General features: G+C 42.8%; 1 protein-coding gene and 1 long non-coding RNA gene across 8 annotated transcripts in view; one reads left to right on the top strand and one right to left on the bottom strand.

Annotated features, from left to right (window-relative positions):
* The window catches only part of LOC128426454 (RNA binding protein fox-1 homolog 3), a 240,144-nt gene that overhangs the window by 209,638 nt on the left and 14,156 nt on the right, over window positions 1-16,350 (top strand). For all 4 annotated transcript variants that reach the window (XM_053413331.1, XM_053413332.1, XM_053413333.1 and 1 more), the window contains 3 exons: window positions 11,763-11,895; window positions 14,679-14,718; window positions 14,910-14,974. In XM_053413331.1, the coding sequence (XP_053269306.1) occupies window positions 11,763-11,895; window positions 14,679-14,718; window positions 14,910-14,974 (238 nt within the window). The remainder of the gene's footprint in view (window positions 1-11,762; window positions 11,896-14,678; window positions 14,719-14,909; window positions 14,975-16,350) is intronic.
* Window positions 1-16,350, bottom strand: part of LOC128426457 (uncharacterized) — a 52,890-nt gene that overhangs the window by 18,503 nt on the left and 18,037 nt on the right. The window lies entirely within an intron of this gene.

Consider the following 16,350-nt stretch of genomic DNA (forward strand, 5'->3'; position numbering starts at 1 on the left):
AGCCTGCCTGCACAGCCCTGCAGGCCCAGCCAGAGTGCATGTAGCCACAAGCAATGTCAGTTGATAAGCAACATCCAAGCAACATTTTGACGCCTTTGTCACTTGACTGCGGTTGCAACATGGAGCGGCTGCTTGTTGCGGTTTTCCACACAGGGAGCGTGTCAGCTGTGGTTCTCCAGCAGAGCTGCTTGGTGTGGTTTCTAGTAGAACTACTGTATTTCCTTGTGTAAGCTGGAATATGTACCCAACTAAATGTTGGACTTTATGCGGAATGGCGCCAACTTGGATTGAACTGCTGACCTTCTGGTTAGAGGGAAACCAGCCCTCCCCCTAAACCACAGATAGGAGATGAGAAAGACAAGCGGGTACGATGGTGAGAAAAGAAAACATGGAGAGGTGGAGAATAGATGCAGATACAAGCCCTGTCTCCCTTTGGTCAAGCTGGACGAACTGCACACATGGATTAAACACCAGCTGGAAATAAGAAGCTGCTGTGGTCTGGTGTTCACAGAAACATGGCTGGAGACCAGCGTACCTGGCTGTAGCGGGTCAGGTTTCTCCATCGACCGGCACAACCGAACAAAGAACTGAGGTAAGTCTAGATGTGGGGGGTGTGTGCTTCAAGGTTAAGTCTTTGTGGGCAATGGATGTCAGTGTTTTAAGAACGCACTGCTCGTCCGTTCTGGAGCTGCTGTCCATCCAAGTTCAACCCTTCTACCTTCATAGAGAGTTCAGCTCAGTCATCTCACAGCTCTTTACAACCATCCTCAAGTGGATACATCTTTAGCTCTGGAGAAGCTGCATTGGATTATAAATTGACTGGAGAACTCTTACCCTAAGGCCATTTTCATTATTTTGAAACACAGCCTGGAGATCTCCATCTGCAGTTAGATATATGACTTCCTGACAGGCAGACCCCAGGTGGTGAGAATTGGCAGTCACATCTCCTCCCAGCTGATCCTCAACATGGGCAAACCTCAGGGCTGTGTGCTCAGTCCTCCCCCTGTATTCCCTATTCACCAATGACTGCACAGCCAGGCACAGCTCCAACACTATCATTAAGTTCACCAAGGACACGACCATCCTGGGCCTCATCACAAACGACGAGATGGCCTACAGAAAGGAGATCACTGCCAAGCTGGTGCAAGGAAAACAACGTCTCTCTCAATGTTTATAAATAGAAGGAGATGATTGTGGATTACAGAAAACAGCAGAGAGGTAGACGTCCCCCTATCCACATAAGCGATGCTGAAATTGAGAGGGGCAGCAGCTTAAGGTTCCTCGGCGTGCACATCACTGAGGACCTCTCCTGGACACTTGAAAGAGACACCACAGTCAAGATAGCTCATCAGCAGTTAATTTTACTTAGGCATGAACGCCAGCAACCTTGCAAACTTCTACCTGTGAACTATTGAAAGCTTGCTGACAGGCCGCATCACAGTGGTAAAGGCGCAAGAGACATTCTCCCAGCAACCCAAGACATTTACCACCAGCTGTGTCTGCGGAAGGCACACAACATCATCAAGGACTACAGTCATCCAGCAAGCAGACTGTTCACTCTTTTACCACCTGGTAGAAGGTTTAAGAGCAGGGCCTAATAACAGTTTCGACCATCAGGCCATCAGGTTCTTAAAATTGAAGTCAAATCATAACTAACAACCCTCTCTGCATCTTTTTCCTGCCTGTTTGTTATTTACTTTGAAAATGTGAAACAAAATTTAAATGTTACTATTGCACTGCTGAGTTGACACCTTTCATTGTACTGTTGACCCTGTTTTAACTGCATATGACAAATATGCTTGAATGTACACTCACTTAATAACAAGATGGACAATCTTTCTGCCATGGTCAATGGACAGCGTGAATACTGGGAGTGCAGTGTGTTATGCCAGACTGTACAGTATAAGTGAAATTGACCGGCTTCTCGACATTTTCCAAAAACTCCTCAAGCACAACCTCTTCACTAAGGCCAATGTTGGTGTGAATTTGATCATGAACGCCCAAAAGTAATATATTACATTTGTCACAAACATTCACTTGGACTGACAAATTGTCTAATTTGATTTTGGAAGGCAAAGGTCAAAGGTTAAAATCACAATGACCCTACAAACTATGAAAATTACATCTTAAGGGAATGTTAAAATTTGGAAAAAACTGTCACTTTATGTGACCCAGAGGTTTGTGCACAGTGTGAACAGTTAGGCCTTTCTCATGTTAAAGTCTTCATCCAGCCACTGAACTGTTAAACTAAACATATTAACTGAAGTTCCATATGTCCGTGATAAAATTATGTCGCATTTGTATCAATCAGACTATAAAAGTGTGTGAGGTCTAAAAAATCTGTGACTGAACAAGAAAAGACCAGGGGTCGGATTTATAAGAGTGCGTAGGATTCTTACTAAAAGTGTGCGTACGCACAAAAGCCGGAAATGGCGTACGCCAAAGCTAATTCCGATTTATAAAACCGTGCGCACGCAAACCAGAACTCCAAATTCGCCCTCAACACGCCCAATTTCAACTATAAATGGTCAATGCAAAGCATGTCACGAATATTAAATTATGAAGCTGACCAATGGGTTTCCACCATGAGTCCTGACGGAGGCACGGCTTCAAACGATGTGAAGAGGAAGTGAAACTTTCTGACAATGACGTTGAGGTGTTTGTTAGTGAGGTGGAGGTGAAGAGCGACTTTATGGGAAAGCAGTGATGTCACTATATACGCACGTTTCAGGCCCCGTTTTTTGCGTACGCAACGGTTATAAATCCGACCCCTGGAACTTGACCTGGATCTCTCTATCATTTAAAAAGCTGGGACCCAGACCAGTGCAGAACCAAGAAAAGCTGGACCCGAACCTGACCGGGAGACACAGACCCAATCAGCACTGATTTCACATCTAATTGCTTCGTTAATATGAATTCACAAGTTGTTAAAACCAAACTCTGTCTCACCAAATGTAACATTAGCAGCCTTCCCTAACCTATGCCTGTTTGTGATGCATATAATCCTTTTGTAAAATATAACCACGTCTTCTGATACTCCTCTGGTTAACTTAATCTACTCATGATTTCAGATTAGAAATCAGTTTATTGTCCCCCTGACGGGTGGCAAATGTAACTTGTTTTCGGCTTTGAATTGTGTTGCACACACAAACCCACTCACACACACAGGACTTTCATCCGTTGTTTACAATCAGATTTGCACACACACAGGACTTTCATCAGTGCTGTCTGACATGGCCGGGGCCGGCACTTCTCAGCTCCACTTGGTTATTACACATACATAATCTTAAACACACCCGGTGACTTATAAGATGTATTGTGTTAAAACTTGAAGTCTCAGGAGAGTCTTCTCTCCTCTCAGAATCAAGTACAGTGCAGTCCAATGCTTCCCCCCACTGGTGTAGTAATGTCATTGCAATTATCATCTTAAAATTCCTTATTGGATCCATAAAAAAACAAAAAAACATTCATCAACCAATGATTTAATGGCCCTGATAACTTTTGTAGAAGAATATGGAAGGAAAAAGGATGAGGTGGTAAAGCACTGCTTATGCTGTGGCCAGGTGGGAGGGGGCTCCATTATAACTCACAAGAGAGCTTATGTATGCGCTGTGAAATTATTGCAGAAATTGTCAAAACCATGGGTACCTCAGTATGTTTTCTAGTTACATTTTTGTATTCGGTCGCCTGCCTAGTTAGCAAAAGAACATGGCAGCTTTAAAAACCTCTCCCACCGAAACAGAAGTCCATGCCTAACTCGATAGAGATATTTGTTGATGTTATACTTTTGTTACATTGTATATTTATTTATATTATATGAATATAATATCTATTATTTGATATGAATATACAATAATAGATAATATATAAAATAGATCAGCTTTGCCTGGTAACACAAATTAGGGCGGGGTTAGAGCAGTCGTGTTTGAAACAGCAGGTCGACGGTTCGATCCTAGTCTTCCCCAGTCCGCATGCTGAAGTGTCCTTGGGCAAGACACTGAACCCCAAATAGACCCTCCTCATAAAGAAAGTGCCACACACACACACAGACCCTATTTCATCTCTACTCCAGTGGTGAGATTATTATACCTTAAGCGTGACACCATTGAATGGTGTGCCTTTGTGCATTACATAAATTTGGCTGTTAGAAATTTTTTTATTGACAATAATGCTAGCTCGGGGCACCACACTTTAAAGGAGGGACAAAATAGCCAATTTATTGATTGTCTTTGAGATCTATCTACGAATTTGGAACTATAAGTACTAACTGAAGACAACATTTGTTAAAGAAAAACATTTATTGTGAAAATAATATTGTATGCATGTGTGTGAATGTATGATTGTATTTTTCAAAATGGTGGCTGGTCATTATGAAGACAAAAGAACACATGGAACGGTGCAGTTATGTGGTTGAGGTCACATGACACATGTGTGTGTGAGGTGTTGGTGCCAGGTTGGCGAAAGTAGTTAGTTGCAAGCAAAGAATGCCTGTAAAGAGCATAACATTACTAACATTCACTTTTAAATAACGTATTACCAAACACCACAACAATACAAATCAAACTTATAAACATCACATGAATAGAAGTCATCAGTCCTGTACATAGCCTAGTGTAATTATTAAGCCCAGTTATGTTACCAGTTCATGAAAAGGGGGAAAAGGTCCTTTCTGTTGTGCTGTTCGCAGTCCAGGGACATGATGGTTGTGGTTCCTGTTGTTGTGCATCTGCTGCTCAGGCCGTGTCTGTTGCCACTTCGTAATGATATTGTTAGGCATGCTCTAACGTCGCTGCCTTGTGGAAGGTTTTACAAGTCTTCCTGAAGATGGAATAGCTTATGGTAGGGAGCGGTACCTACTCCTCTGGGAGAGGTCAATAGAAAAAGGCTTTACCCACCTCTCCCGAGTGAGTAGAAAGAGAGAGAAAAGAGGGGGAATTGGGATTTAATAGGCCAATAGTGGTTGAAAGGTGTGTTCAGGGGCAGTTTTAAAACCTTGGTGTGAAGAAGAAGTATCCTGGGAGACTAAGTTTTGGAGGCTCTCCTTCTCAAGAACAAAGAAGACATGCAGGGTTTGGCTACAGATGTAGGCCTAACTATTCTTCACAAATACTAAGTCCCAATACCAGAAACACTTATTTCATCACCACATTATCATACACATAAGCTAACAGAGTATTGTTGAGTATGGTGAGAGGGTGCACTTCCTCCTGAAGTCCACTGTCATCTCCACGGTTTTAAGCGTGTTCAGCTCTAGGTTGTTGCGACCGCACCACAGGACCGCCTATATGCAGACTCATCATTATCCCGGATGAGGCCGATGACTGATGTGTCGTCTGCAAATTTGAGGATTTTAACAGATGGGTCTCCTGAGGTACAGTCATTAGTGTAGAGGGAGAAGAGCAGTGGGGAGAGCACGCATCCCTGAGGTGCACCAGTGCTGACTGACCGGGTGCTGGATGTTATTTCACCCAGCCTAACCTGCTGCTTCCTGTCTATCAGGAAGTTTTTGATCCACTGACGGGTGGAGGCAGGCACAGTGAGCTGGATGAGTTTGGTGAGGAGGACTTCTGGGATGATGGTGTTGAACGCCGAGCTAAAATCTACAAACAGCATCCTTGCATAAGTCCCTGGGGAGTCGAGGTGTTGCAGGATGATCTTGACAGCATCATCCACTGACCTGTTAGCCCGGTAGGCAAACTGCATGGGGTCCAGCAGGGGGCCTGTGATGTCCTTCAGATGGGTCAACACCAGTCTTTCGAAGGATTTCATGACCACAGACGTCAGGGCGACGGGTCTGTAGTCATTCAGTCCAGTGATGCAGTGTTTCTTAGGGACTGGGATGATGGTGGAGCGTTTGAAGCAGGAGGGGACTTCACACAGCTCTAGAGATTTGTTGAATATCCGTGTGAAGATGGGAGCCAGCTGATCTGCGCAGGCTTTCAGACAGGAGGGTGACACACCGTCTCGGCCTGGTGCCTTCCTTGTCTTCTGTCTCTGAAAGAGCTGGCACACATCCTCTTCGAGGACTGTCAGTGCCGGTGGGGAGTCAGGGGGGAGAGGGGAGGTGATAACAGGAGCCGCAGATGAATGTGTGAAGTCTGAGTTAGAGCGGGTGAGAGGTGTTAATGCGGGGTGATCAAACCTGCAGTAAAACACATTCAGATCCTCAGCCAGTTTAGGGTTCTCCATGGGGCGGGGGGAGGTTTACCTGTAGTTGGTGATGTCCTGCAGGCCTCTCCACACTGATGCAGGGTCGTTAGCTGAAAACCTGATTTTCAGCTTTTCAGAGTAGTTCCTCTTTGCTATTCTGATCTCCTTAGTCAGTGTGTTTCTGGTCTGATTGTACAGGATCCTGTCCCCACTCCTGAAGGCCTCCTCTTTGGCTTGACGAAGCCGCTTGAGCTTTGCTGTGAACCACAGTTTATTGTTATTAAATATGCAGTACGTTTTGGTGGGAACGCACATGCCTTCACAGAAACTGACATACGATTTCACAGTGTCAGCGAGTTCGTCCAGTGATGTAGATGCAGCCTCAAAAACACTCCAGTCAGTGCAGTCAAAGCAGGCCTGTAGCTCCAGCTTTGACTCGGTCAATTTCCTCACAGTTTTCACCACAGGCTTTGAAGATTTTAGTTTCTGCCTGTAGCTTGTAAGGTGTTGTGCAATAGTGCTTAAAAAGTGTTACCATAGAATGGTGTGCCTTTAGGCACTCAATAAATCTTGTTATCAAAATTAAATATAAAACATTAATATTTAAAATATTAATATTAAATCATAGCTTTAATTGGTTAAAGTTCTCGCGGGGCACCACCCTTCATAGAAGGGAAAAGATAGCCAATTTATTGATTAAGATCAGTCTCATTTAGATCTAGTTCAATTAGAAATCTCAATATTTTACCATTAAAGATTATATAATGAACAATGAAGGTTATGGAGTTCTTAACAGTGTAACGGTTGGCAAAATTAACTTATGCAATATTAATGACAGAACATTTATTATGAACATAATAAAGTATAAAAACACAAATTACTAAACAATCAAACCATCTAACAAGGAGGTGTGTGTGTGTGAATGTAAATTAGCATGCTAAAAAAAATGGTCCCTAAGATAAGAGCCCCCCCCCCCCCCCCCCCTTCTTCTGAGGTTGCTTTACGGCTGTTGCTTTACGGCTGAGGGGGAAGGTTTAACTAGGTGAGATGCTATGCGTGTCTGTGTGGATGTTAATCAGATAATGATAGAGTCAGGGACAAAGCCTGTGGCGAGGCTAATTAGCATTAACCTTCATTTAACTTATACCTACAATGTCACAGCATATATCAAATTTGTAAACACACAGAATTGAGTAAACAGTCTTGCTTAACATGTATAATTATTAAGCCCAGATTATGTTACCAGTCCGAGGGGAAAGAGGAAAAGAAGTTGCTGTTCAGTTTGCAGTTCTGTGACATCTCCTGGCTTTGTGGTCGTAGAGTTCTGCATTCGCAATTCTGTCGAGCCGTGTGTTCAGATGCTGGTTGAAGTTTTTCTGCAGGACATCGCGTCGCTACGAGGAGTTTTGTAGAGCTTGAAGGGCGAGGAGATTTCCTTGAGGATGAGCTGGGAGCTGCAACTCTGACCTCTGGTTGTGGGTTGGATAGAGAAGAAGCTGGATCAGCCAGGCCCCCCCCTTGGCAATGTAGGAGAATAAAGGCTGGACAGCCTGCTGGCCATCGAAGGATTGTGGAGAGAGAGGCTGTAGCAGCCTTCCGTCCTTGGAGGGATGAGAGAAGAGAGAAAGATTTTGGGGAGACCTCTCCTTATATTGGCCCCGGTGACCTCACAGGTCTTGGACCAGAGTGACCAATAGGAGTTGACCCTGGTGGTTCTTGACACCTTTGTGTGACATTGTCCAGACCCCAGGACGTGCAGCATCCTGTTACATCCTCTGGGAGACTGAGTTGCTTGACTTTCTAAGATCAATGAAACCTGTGGCATCTTGGGGGATTGAGTCCACTCCAGCACATGCGGCATGTTTGTTTCAAGTTCGACTGAAAGGAGGCCTGTGGTTTGCACCAAAACCATATCCCAACAAAGGAGATGAAGCAGGCAGTGATCAGAGAGTCCCAAAGCTGCACGGGGAACAGAGCGATATGCATTCTTCAGGATTGTGCAGCAATGGTCCAGTGTGTTTTTTTTTACCGGTGGGACACTTAATGTGCTGCCTGTATTTTGGCAGTTCGCGACTGAGATTTGCTTGGTTGAAATCCCCAAGAATAATCAGAATAGAGTCCGGGTGTTTTCGCTCCGTGCTGGTTATCTGGTCAGCCAGGTGCCGTTGTGCCTCGCTCACGCAGGCTTGAGGTGGTATGTACACACCGACCAGAATAAAGGAGGAGAACTCCCGCGGTGAGTAAAATGGTTTGCAGTTTATGGAAATGGATTCTAGCTGAGGAATGCATATTTTCCATAGCACTGTGGCATCCGTACACCAACTTTTGTTGATGTAAAAGCAAATTCCTCCTCCCCTTGTTTTCCCCGTTAGTTCCGTAACACGGTCCGCGCAGTGGAGTTGGAAGCCCGGCAGATGAAGGATGCTGTCAGGGATGCACTCACCAAGCCAGGTTTCAGTGAAGCACAGGGCAGAAGATCCGGATAAATCCCTGTTTATCTTCTTTAGGAGCAGCAGTTCATCCATTTTGTTGGGCAGAGAGCGGACGTTTGCCAGGTGTAACGCCAGGAGCGGAGTTCAGAACCCCCGCCCTCGCAGTCTGACCAGCGCTCCAGCGCGTTCCCCTCGCCTGCGTCTCCTCCAAGCTCCACAGAGAGCTGCGGCTCCTCCGACCAAAATCTCCAAAAAAGTGTCTGGGTCTGCAAAGTCCGGTGAAAGGGTCCTCGGCATGGAACGTCGGACATTCATGAGTACTTCTCTAGAAAAAGTAATCGTAGAGGGAGTGTACTAAAACACGTAAAACACGAGAGAGCGCAACACCGTGGCAGCCATTCGCGGCGCCATCGTAGTAGTATTTCTGTTATCACCATTTCATAAATAGAATAAAACATATATATAGATATAGATATATAGATATGTATATATATATAAATAACGAATGCATTGCTTTCAAGCAGGATAATAAGAGGAAATAACAATGTAAAGTGCATATTGATTGTAATTAATAAAGTGTCACATTCAAAACTCAGAAGAAAAAAAGAAGACAGAGCTACACATAGATGCAGTGTATGAATGTGTGGGTGAATATAAACTGTAGTGTAAAGCCCCTTAAGTTGTCCTCAGGACAAAAAAAAAGCTATGTCAATGAGGAGCAACTTCGCTTCAAGGTTTTAACAGTATTTATTGACATGCGCACAGAAAGTGATGTTAATGTAATAGTCTTTTGGCTTTTTAGACCCCTATGTTGATGCCATCGGGAATAGATGGGGGTGAAAAAGAATGTAGTACAGGAATTCCCCCTGGTGTCTAGCCACTGGTGGTGGTGGCTAAATCAAATTCTATTTGTATAGCCCATATTCATGAATCACAATTTGTCTCATCGGGCTTTAACAGGGTGCGACAACCTCTGTCCTTAACCCTCAACTAGAGTTAGGAAAAACTACCCAAAAACCTATAAACCGGGTAAAAAGAATGTAGAAACCTCAGAGAGAGCCACATGTGAGAGATCCCTCTCCCAGGATGGACAGAAGTGAAATAGTATTAGAAAGAGTATTAACAACATCCATTAGATAAACTGCTTGTAACATAATAGAAAGTAAATGAACTAAGGAGATATTGTCTATAATCAGGGATGCCGGTAGCGCGTTACTTAGTAACGCGTTACCGGCATCACTGATTTTCAACCAGCATGCCGCGGCAAAATATTGTGCCGTGATAGATCGTCAGGTGTGTCGTGGGAATATCTAGTGTTGCACCGATGTATCGGCCGAACATCGGTAGCGGCTCCGCTGGAGGCTCGGTGTGTGGCCCTCCTCGACGTTTTTTTTTTTGGGGGGGGGGTCCTCGTCCGCGGGGCGGTGTCCGTCTGCGGTGCGGAAAGCGGGCCGTTGGAGGGGACAGGGTACGGCGGTCGGCGGCAGCGACTCTAGACGCGTGTCGGGCCCTTCTCGCGGATCACCTCAGCTACCGCGTCTCTGGGGGAACCCTCCCGTTCGTGCGGGGGACCCCTCCGGCGGCTTCTAATAAAGTGAGTGTTAATTTGCCAAACCGGTTGTCATTTTTATGTTGATGCTGCGGGGGTGTTGTCGGCAGCTGCTGAATATAACTAATAAAGTAACTTGTAATCTAACTTAGTTACTTTTAAAATGAAGTAATCTGTAAAGTAACTAAGTTACTTTTAAAATCAAGCAATCTGTAAAGTAACTAAGTTACTTTTTCAAAGTAACTGTGGCAACACTGTCTATAATGGTAGAGTAACTGAGTAAACATATTGAATATCAAGTAGTCTTGCAGGAAATAATAGTCGCATTTATGGTCATGGTGAGTAGATAATGAGTGCAATTTTAATTTTTGGATGAACTATCCCTTGATTGTAGAGTAGAATTTCATCATATTTAATCAGAATCAGCAGAGAATGTTTTGCTATTTCAACGTCACACTTCATAATGTCAAAATTCATGATGTTAAGTGCTCTGTAAGCAACTTTACTTATGATCCAAATTTAACCAACAAAATATATTGATATTGAACATATCAGTAAATGGGAAAAGCATGTCTTTCTTGCCAATATGTGTAATGCTGGAAACAGAACAGAGTCTCTGGTTTAACAATTACATGTGGCATTCACCTCAACCAAACATTAATTATGTTGAATAGGAATTAAGATGATGATTACTTTCTCCAGTCCCATGGATAGAACGTTACTGATTAATGAGTGACAGAGGGTGAACAGAGTAGGGTCCTTATTAGTTTTGAGGAGTAGAAGGATGAGATCAGAGTTCATATGTATTGGGATGTTTGAAAATGTATAAACTTCTCTTATCATCTTAATAAATTGGGGTGATATTGTTGTCCAAAAGTGTTAAAGATGCTTCGTTATTTGATCTGGCTTGAAGTGGTTGCGCAAAGTAATCTAATGTGGTGGGTCTATTGGAAATATTTGCATGAAGTTCGGATAACTTAAGATCTATACTTAAAATTAAAATGTTCTTATTGTAGTTATATGGTTTTGGTTTTTATATAGCGCTTTTCTAGTCTTGATGACCACACAAAGCACTTTACAGTACAGCTTTACATTCACCCATTCACACACACATTCATACAGTGCATCTATCACAGCACTTTGTTATTCTACGGGGGGGCCATTCAGGGTTCAGCATCTTGCCCAAGGACACTTCGGCATGCAAATGGGTCAGACTGGGGATCGAACTGCCGACCTTCAGGTTGGAGGACGACCACTCTACCCCTCAGCCACAGCCGCCCATATCAGGTGTACAATCTAGTTTTTAAAAGGTGGTATAGAAATTTGGAATGTTGCTGATGTTGTTTTTGATGTAATTTAAGCTCCTCCTGTTTAGGAGTTTTAAATCCAGTATCCATCTGTTTTAATGAAAACTACTGAATTACTGAACCCCAACCCTTTCCTTTTTATACTTGGTTGGTTTTGGGTTTTCATCACAGAATAAATAAACTACAGTCTAAAGCTATAATGTCCTTCCAACTGTTTGTGTGTGTGTGTGTGTGTGTGTGTGTGTGTGTGTGTGTGTGTGTGTGTGTGTGTGTGTGTGTGTGTGTGTGTGTGTGCGTGTATGTGTGTTGATGTATTTTTCTCAGTGACAGGCTTTCCTTACCCCAGTGTAGGAGCAGCCATGGCCTATAGGGGGGCTCACTTGAGAGGGAGGGGTCGTGCTGTCTACAATGCATTCCGAGCTGCACCTCCTACTCCACCTATCCCTGCCTATGGAGCGTGAGTGCCTGCTAACACACACAACATACACACATCCAAACACACACAATCAAAACTGTATGACATGTCTTCACAACTTATAACATGATGCTCTCCGTATGTGATTTATGTATGTCAGTGATGTGTTAAATGTACAAGCTACTGGATGATCTGAATTTCCCTCAGGATTAATAAAGTATCCATCCATCCATCCATCCATCCATCCATCTATCTATCTATGCATCTGCACAAAACAAATTCATAGTAATACTGAAAACATGAAAACATAAAAACTTACAGATATTGCTCCCGACAAATTTGCCTCTTTTTTTGTGTCAATCTTTTTTCGGCCGTGAATGTTCTGCTATATACTCTAATGGGCCTGCTTCCGAGAGGGCGAGAGACTTTGTGAAAAGGAAGGGGAAGACTGAGATAGAGAATAAGAATAGATGAAAAAGAAGAAAAATGCAGATGAAGACAGAGAGTAAAGGCCAAAAGCTGAGAGAAGAATAATGTGAGAATGTTTCAGATTGTCATTTTTCATTAACTGTATGCTGGTAAAATATATATTTTTTTGTTATGGCTGTTTTTTCATTTATTAAAGTAAAGAATGTAAGATTTCCTCTGTGCAAAGAAAAGGCTTTCTTCTCTCAGATTTTGTTCTCAACTTTGTTAAAATCCATGATAGTGAGCACCTCACCTTTGCCAAGATAATCCATCCACCTGACAGGTGTGACATATGAGAAGATGCTGATTATAGAGCATGATTATTGCACAGATGTGCCTTGGACTGATTACAATCAAGGCCACTTCATAATGTGCGATTTATCTTTAAGAAATACTTTAATTAGGCACTATGGTTTAACATAGGGTATTGTTGTTGTTTTGTTGTGTTTTTAGGGGGGGCAGTAAACCAGTCAGTATCTGGCATGCCCACCATTTGTCTCACGAAGTGCAACACATCTGCTTCATATATAATTGATTATTGATTGTGGCCTGTGGAAAATTGGTCCACTCCTCTTCAATAGCTATAGGAAGTTGCTGGATATTTCTGCTGAGTATGTAAGAACTGGGTTGTTGTAAGCTTTCAGGAATTGTGCACAGATCCTCGCAGCATGGGGCTGTGGATTATCATTCTGAAACATTAGGCAATGGCGACGAATGAATGGTATGACAATGGGCCTCAGGATTTCATCAGTGTGCTACTGGAAACATTTACAGGCCAAAGAAATCGCTGCTGAATTTGTGCCAAATTCTCTGGCAGCGTGGACAGAACATCGATGACTAAGCATTAACAGAGATAACATGGCTCTTTTATGAACTGTGTGGTGAGCTGAGAAATAAAAAAACAACTATATGTACTCCTAGATATTGATTCAACTGTAAGGTGCAGTATTTTTATGTGAAATATATGAACATATGAGATAACATACATGTATACAGGTAGGTGTGGCATGGGACATCTGACCACCACCAGTGCAACCCCTACATCACATGGCTGTGACATATGTTGTCTCCATTGTGTAATTATGTATTTTTGGCATGCACTCAGAAGTTTGTTTAGATCTTAAGTAGGGGCTAGTGGTGATCTTAAGGCCGGCGCATGCTTCTGCGTTTTCACGGGACCGCAAGTGCAAGAGCCCTTCCGGGCCCCTTACTTGCTTATGTATCCCTTCTTGAGTGCTTACGTGCGTCACCCAATTTTTCTAACTATACGGCAAAGCTCTGCGAGCCTTACGCGCCCCGCAAGGCTGTGACTGGTCTTCTAACGACATCCTTTCCGGAGTCGCATTTCCGGTTTCATGCCACATAATACCTGCAGAAACAATGGAAGATTTAGAAGAACGAATATGTACCAAATAGAAGAGCGTTTGGCAGAAGAGATCCGAAAGTATGTCCACTTGTATAACCCGTCACTGACTGGCGGATTTGTCCGCCAGAAAAAGACTATGAGAAGCCGCCGTGGCGATGTAAATAAACAGTCGACGAAGAAGAAAGAAGGCGTTTCTAACCGTCTTCAACAAAAAACGTTACTCCGCCTAGTGTTCTGGCGGGGAATTGCTTTGTAACAGGCGTAACGGTTTGAGAAGCATGAATGACAACCTGTCCTTCGACACAGCTGCGTGAAAAGCCGCAGACGCAGTTGCAGAAGCATGCGCCAGCCTTTAGTTGGCTAAATCATTATAAAACCATCGGTGAGCATGATGGAGCAGGAAAGGCATGTGGATGACGGTAATGTGGTAACGTCAAGTTCCGATCCTTCTACCCCCTGCATCTGTCTGCATGATAATAGTACACACAACACAAAATAGGAATATGAAGTAGTCTGCAACCTATTTGCCTCTAACAGATTCAGCCCTCCTACTACCGCTACTGGGAGTGGCGTGATGGAAGACTTTCTTTAACTCATCATGAACGAATTAAGAGAAGAGCAGATTGAATATCACCTCCTTCATACTACAGTCTCCCAGAGTCACTTGAACGTAGATGACATAAGCAAATTTTGCCCATTTCCCAGTGTACCATTTTGGAGTTGAGAGGCAAGGGTCAGTGATCAATCCAAAAAAAAAGTAATAACAGGAGGAAAGGCCGGCTGCATATGTGCTAGAACATTTTGGGTGTATGTGTTTCTATATGTGCAGTTTGCACAGATTCATGTTGAAGTCAGCTGTCCCTAATTACACATATACTATCCAGTTGTGACTCTTTATTTAAAAAATTTGTAACAAAAAACTTCATATGACCCTTTCATTTAATTTATTTCAATGAAAACATTAGTAATGTTTCATATCCTTTATCAACAGTGTGGTCTACCAGGATGGCTTCTATGGGGCAGATTTATATGTAAGTTAAAATCCAAATATATGTACCAAAATATTTATACTAAAGTCATGATGGTTAATCATCAAAATAACGTGAAACTGAGTATCTTTCCCACTGCTTTACTTATAGTCGGTTGTGATTGCAGCTTAATTTTGGCTTAAATTTTTGGTTTCTAATATGATTTGACAATAAATCCCCCCATCTCTTCTCAGGGAGGATATGCAGCTTATAGGTATGCACAGCCAACTGGTACCGCTGCAGCTGCATACAGTGACAGGTATGTTGGCTTTCGGTTCTGTTAAAGCTTTGTTGGAAATAATATTTTTGTTGCATTCAACATTCCTTAAAACACAGCCTGGGCTCCTTACCTGCCTGTGAGCCATACCAAATATGTGCACCGATATATGGATGTGTGGTGCATCAGGTAAATATTCAAAAATCACATTTCGTGTTTTAGGGCATAATAGCATCAGCTTAATTGTATTGATTTTAATGCAACATTTGTAAACAGCTGGATGATAAATCATCAACCCCAAAGGATTCAGCAATAAGGGATCCCACACATCATGTTGGCTCGTTGGAATACAAAGTCCAACACAGGAGCAGACGTTAAACATAGTTTGGGCGAATTTGAAATAGATTTCATTGATGTTCCTATATATTGACACTGGTCATCTTGTTAAATTTAGTCTGTAAATAAGTGCCTTATTATTGATGACATTGGTGGCATGTGACAGGCATTACCACTTACACTATAGTATAGAATGAATATGGAACAAATGTCTAATTTATTTTAGTTTACAAAAAAAGTTCAAAAGAAATTGAAATGACTCCCGGGTAAAGAGCTTCTCTCACTGGAATGTTACATTTGTAACTTACAAATCTAATTGTACCTATTCTCAAACACGCCAGTACAATGAATAAGAATTGGAACATGACTGTACCAGGTTAATGTATGTATAATAATTAATCTATTGCCTTTCATTATTCCCCTAATATTGCTCTGTGATAAAAGCTGCAGGAATACATATTCATATTACACAACCAAAAAATGTCTATGAAGTCTCACCTGGTCAGATGATGAGCAGAACTAAAAAAATCTACTTCCTGCCATCCACACACAGCCAATATGGATACTCACACAACAAAATCCACCATAGGCCGGTGAGAGAGCAGTATGGTTTATTCCATCTTTCAATTATAACTTAGCCCCGCCCTCAACATTTGAGATCGGGAAGTTTGGTCTGGCATTGCTCCGTTGGAGAGAAACTATGAGCGAGCAGGAGCTGTTCGTACCAATCCAATTGTCAGGGCGGGCTTTATACGATGATGGACAGATGATCAACAGTAACGTAATCAACCACGTCATCAAAGAGCGATTGGGTTGAATTCGTTTTCAACAAACATGCCTGCCGCTGGAGAGCTGAGATGTGTAGACGCTGCCCTTGAGTCTGTTATAGAAGACATCGACAGCGAATTCATTGTCAGGCTAAAAATTCTCATCATTGGCCGAGAACACTTACATTCCTAAATTCAGCCATCTCTGGGTCCTCTATCCAACAACGTTAGATCTGTTGCCAACCTTGTTGTCATATTGAATTCCCAGCCCACACTCTGAGAGTCATGTTAAATTATTCGTTAAGACATCTCGGG

This window comes from Pleuronectes platessa, chromosome 21, assembly GCF_947347685.1.
Source record: "Pleuronectes platessa chromosome 21, fPlePla1.1, whole genome shotgun sequence".
NCBI classification, from domain to species: Eukaryota; Metazoa; Chordata; class Actinopteri; order Pleuronectiformes; family Pleuronectidae; genus Pleuronectes; species Pleuronectes platessa.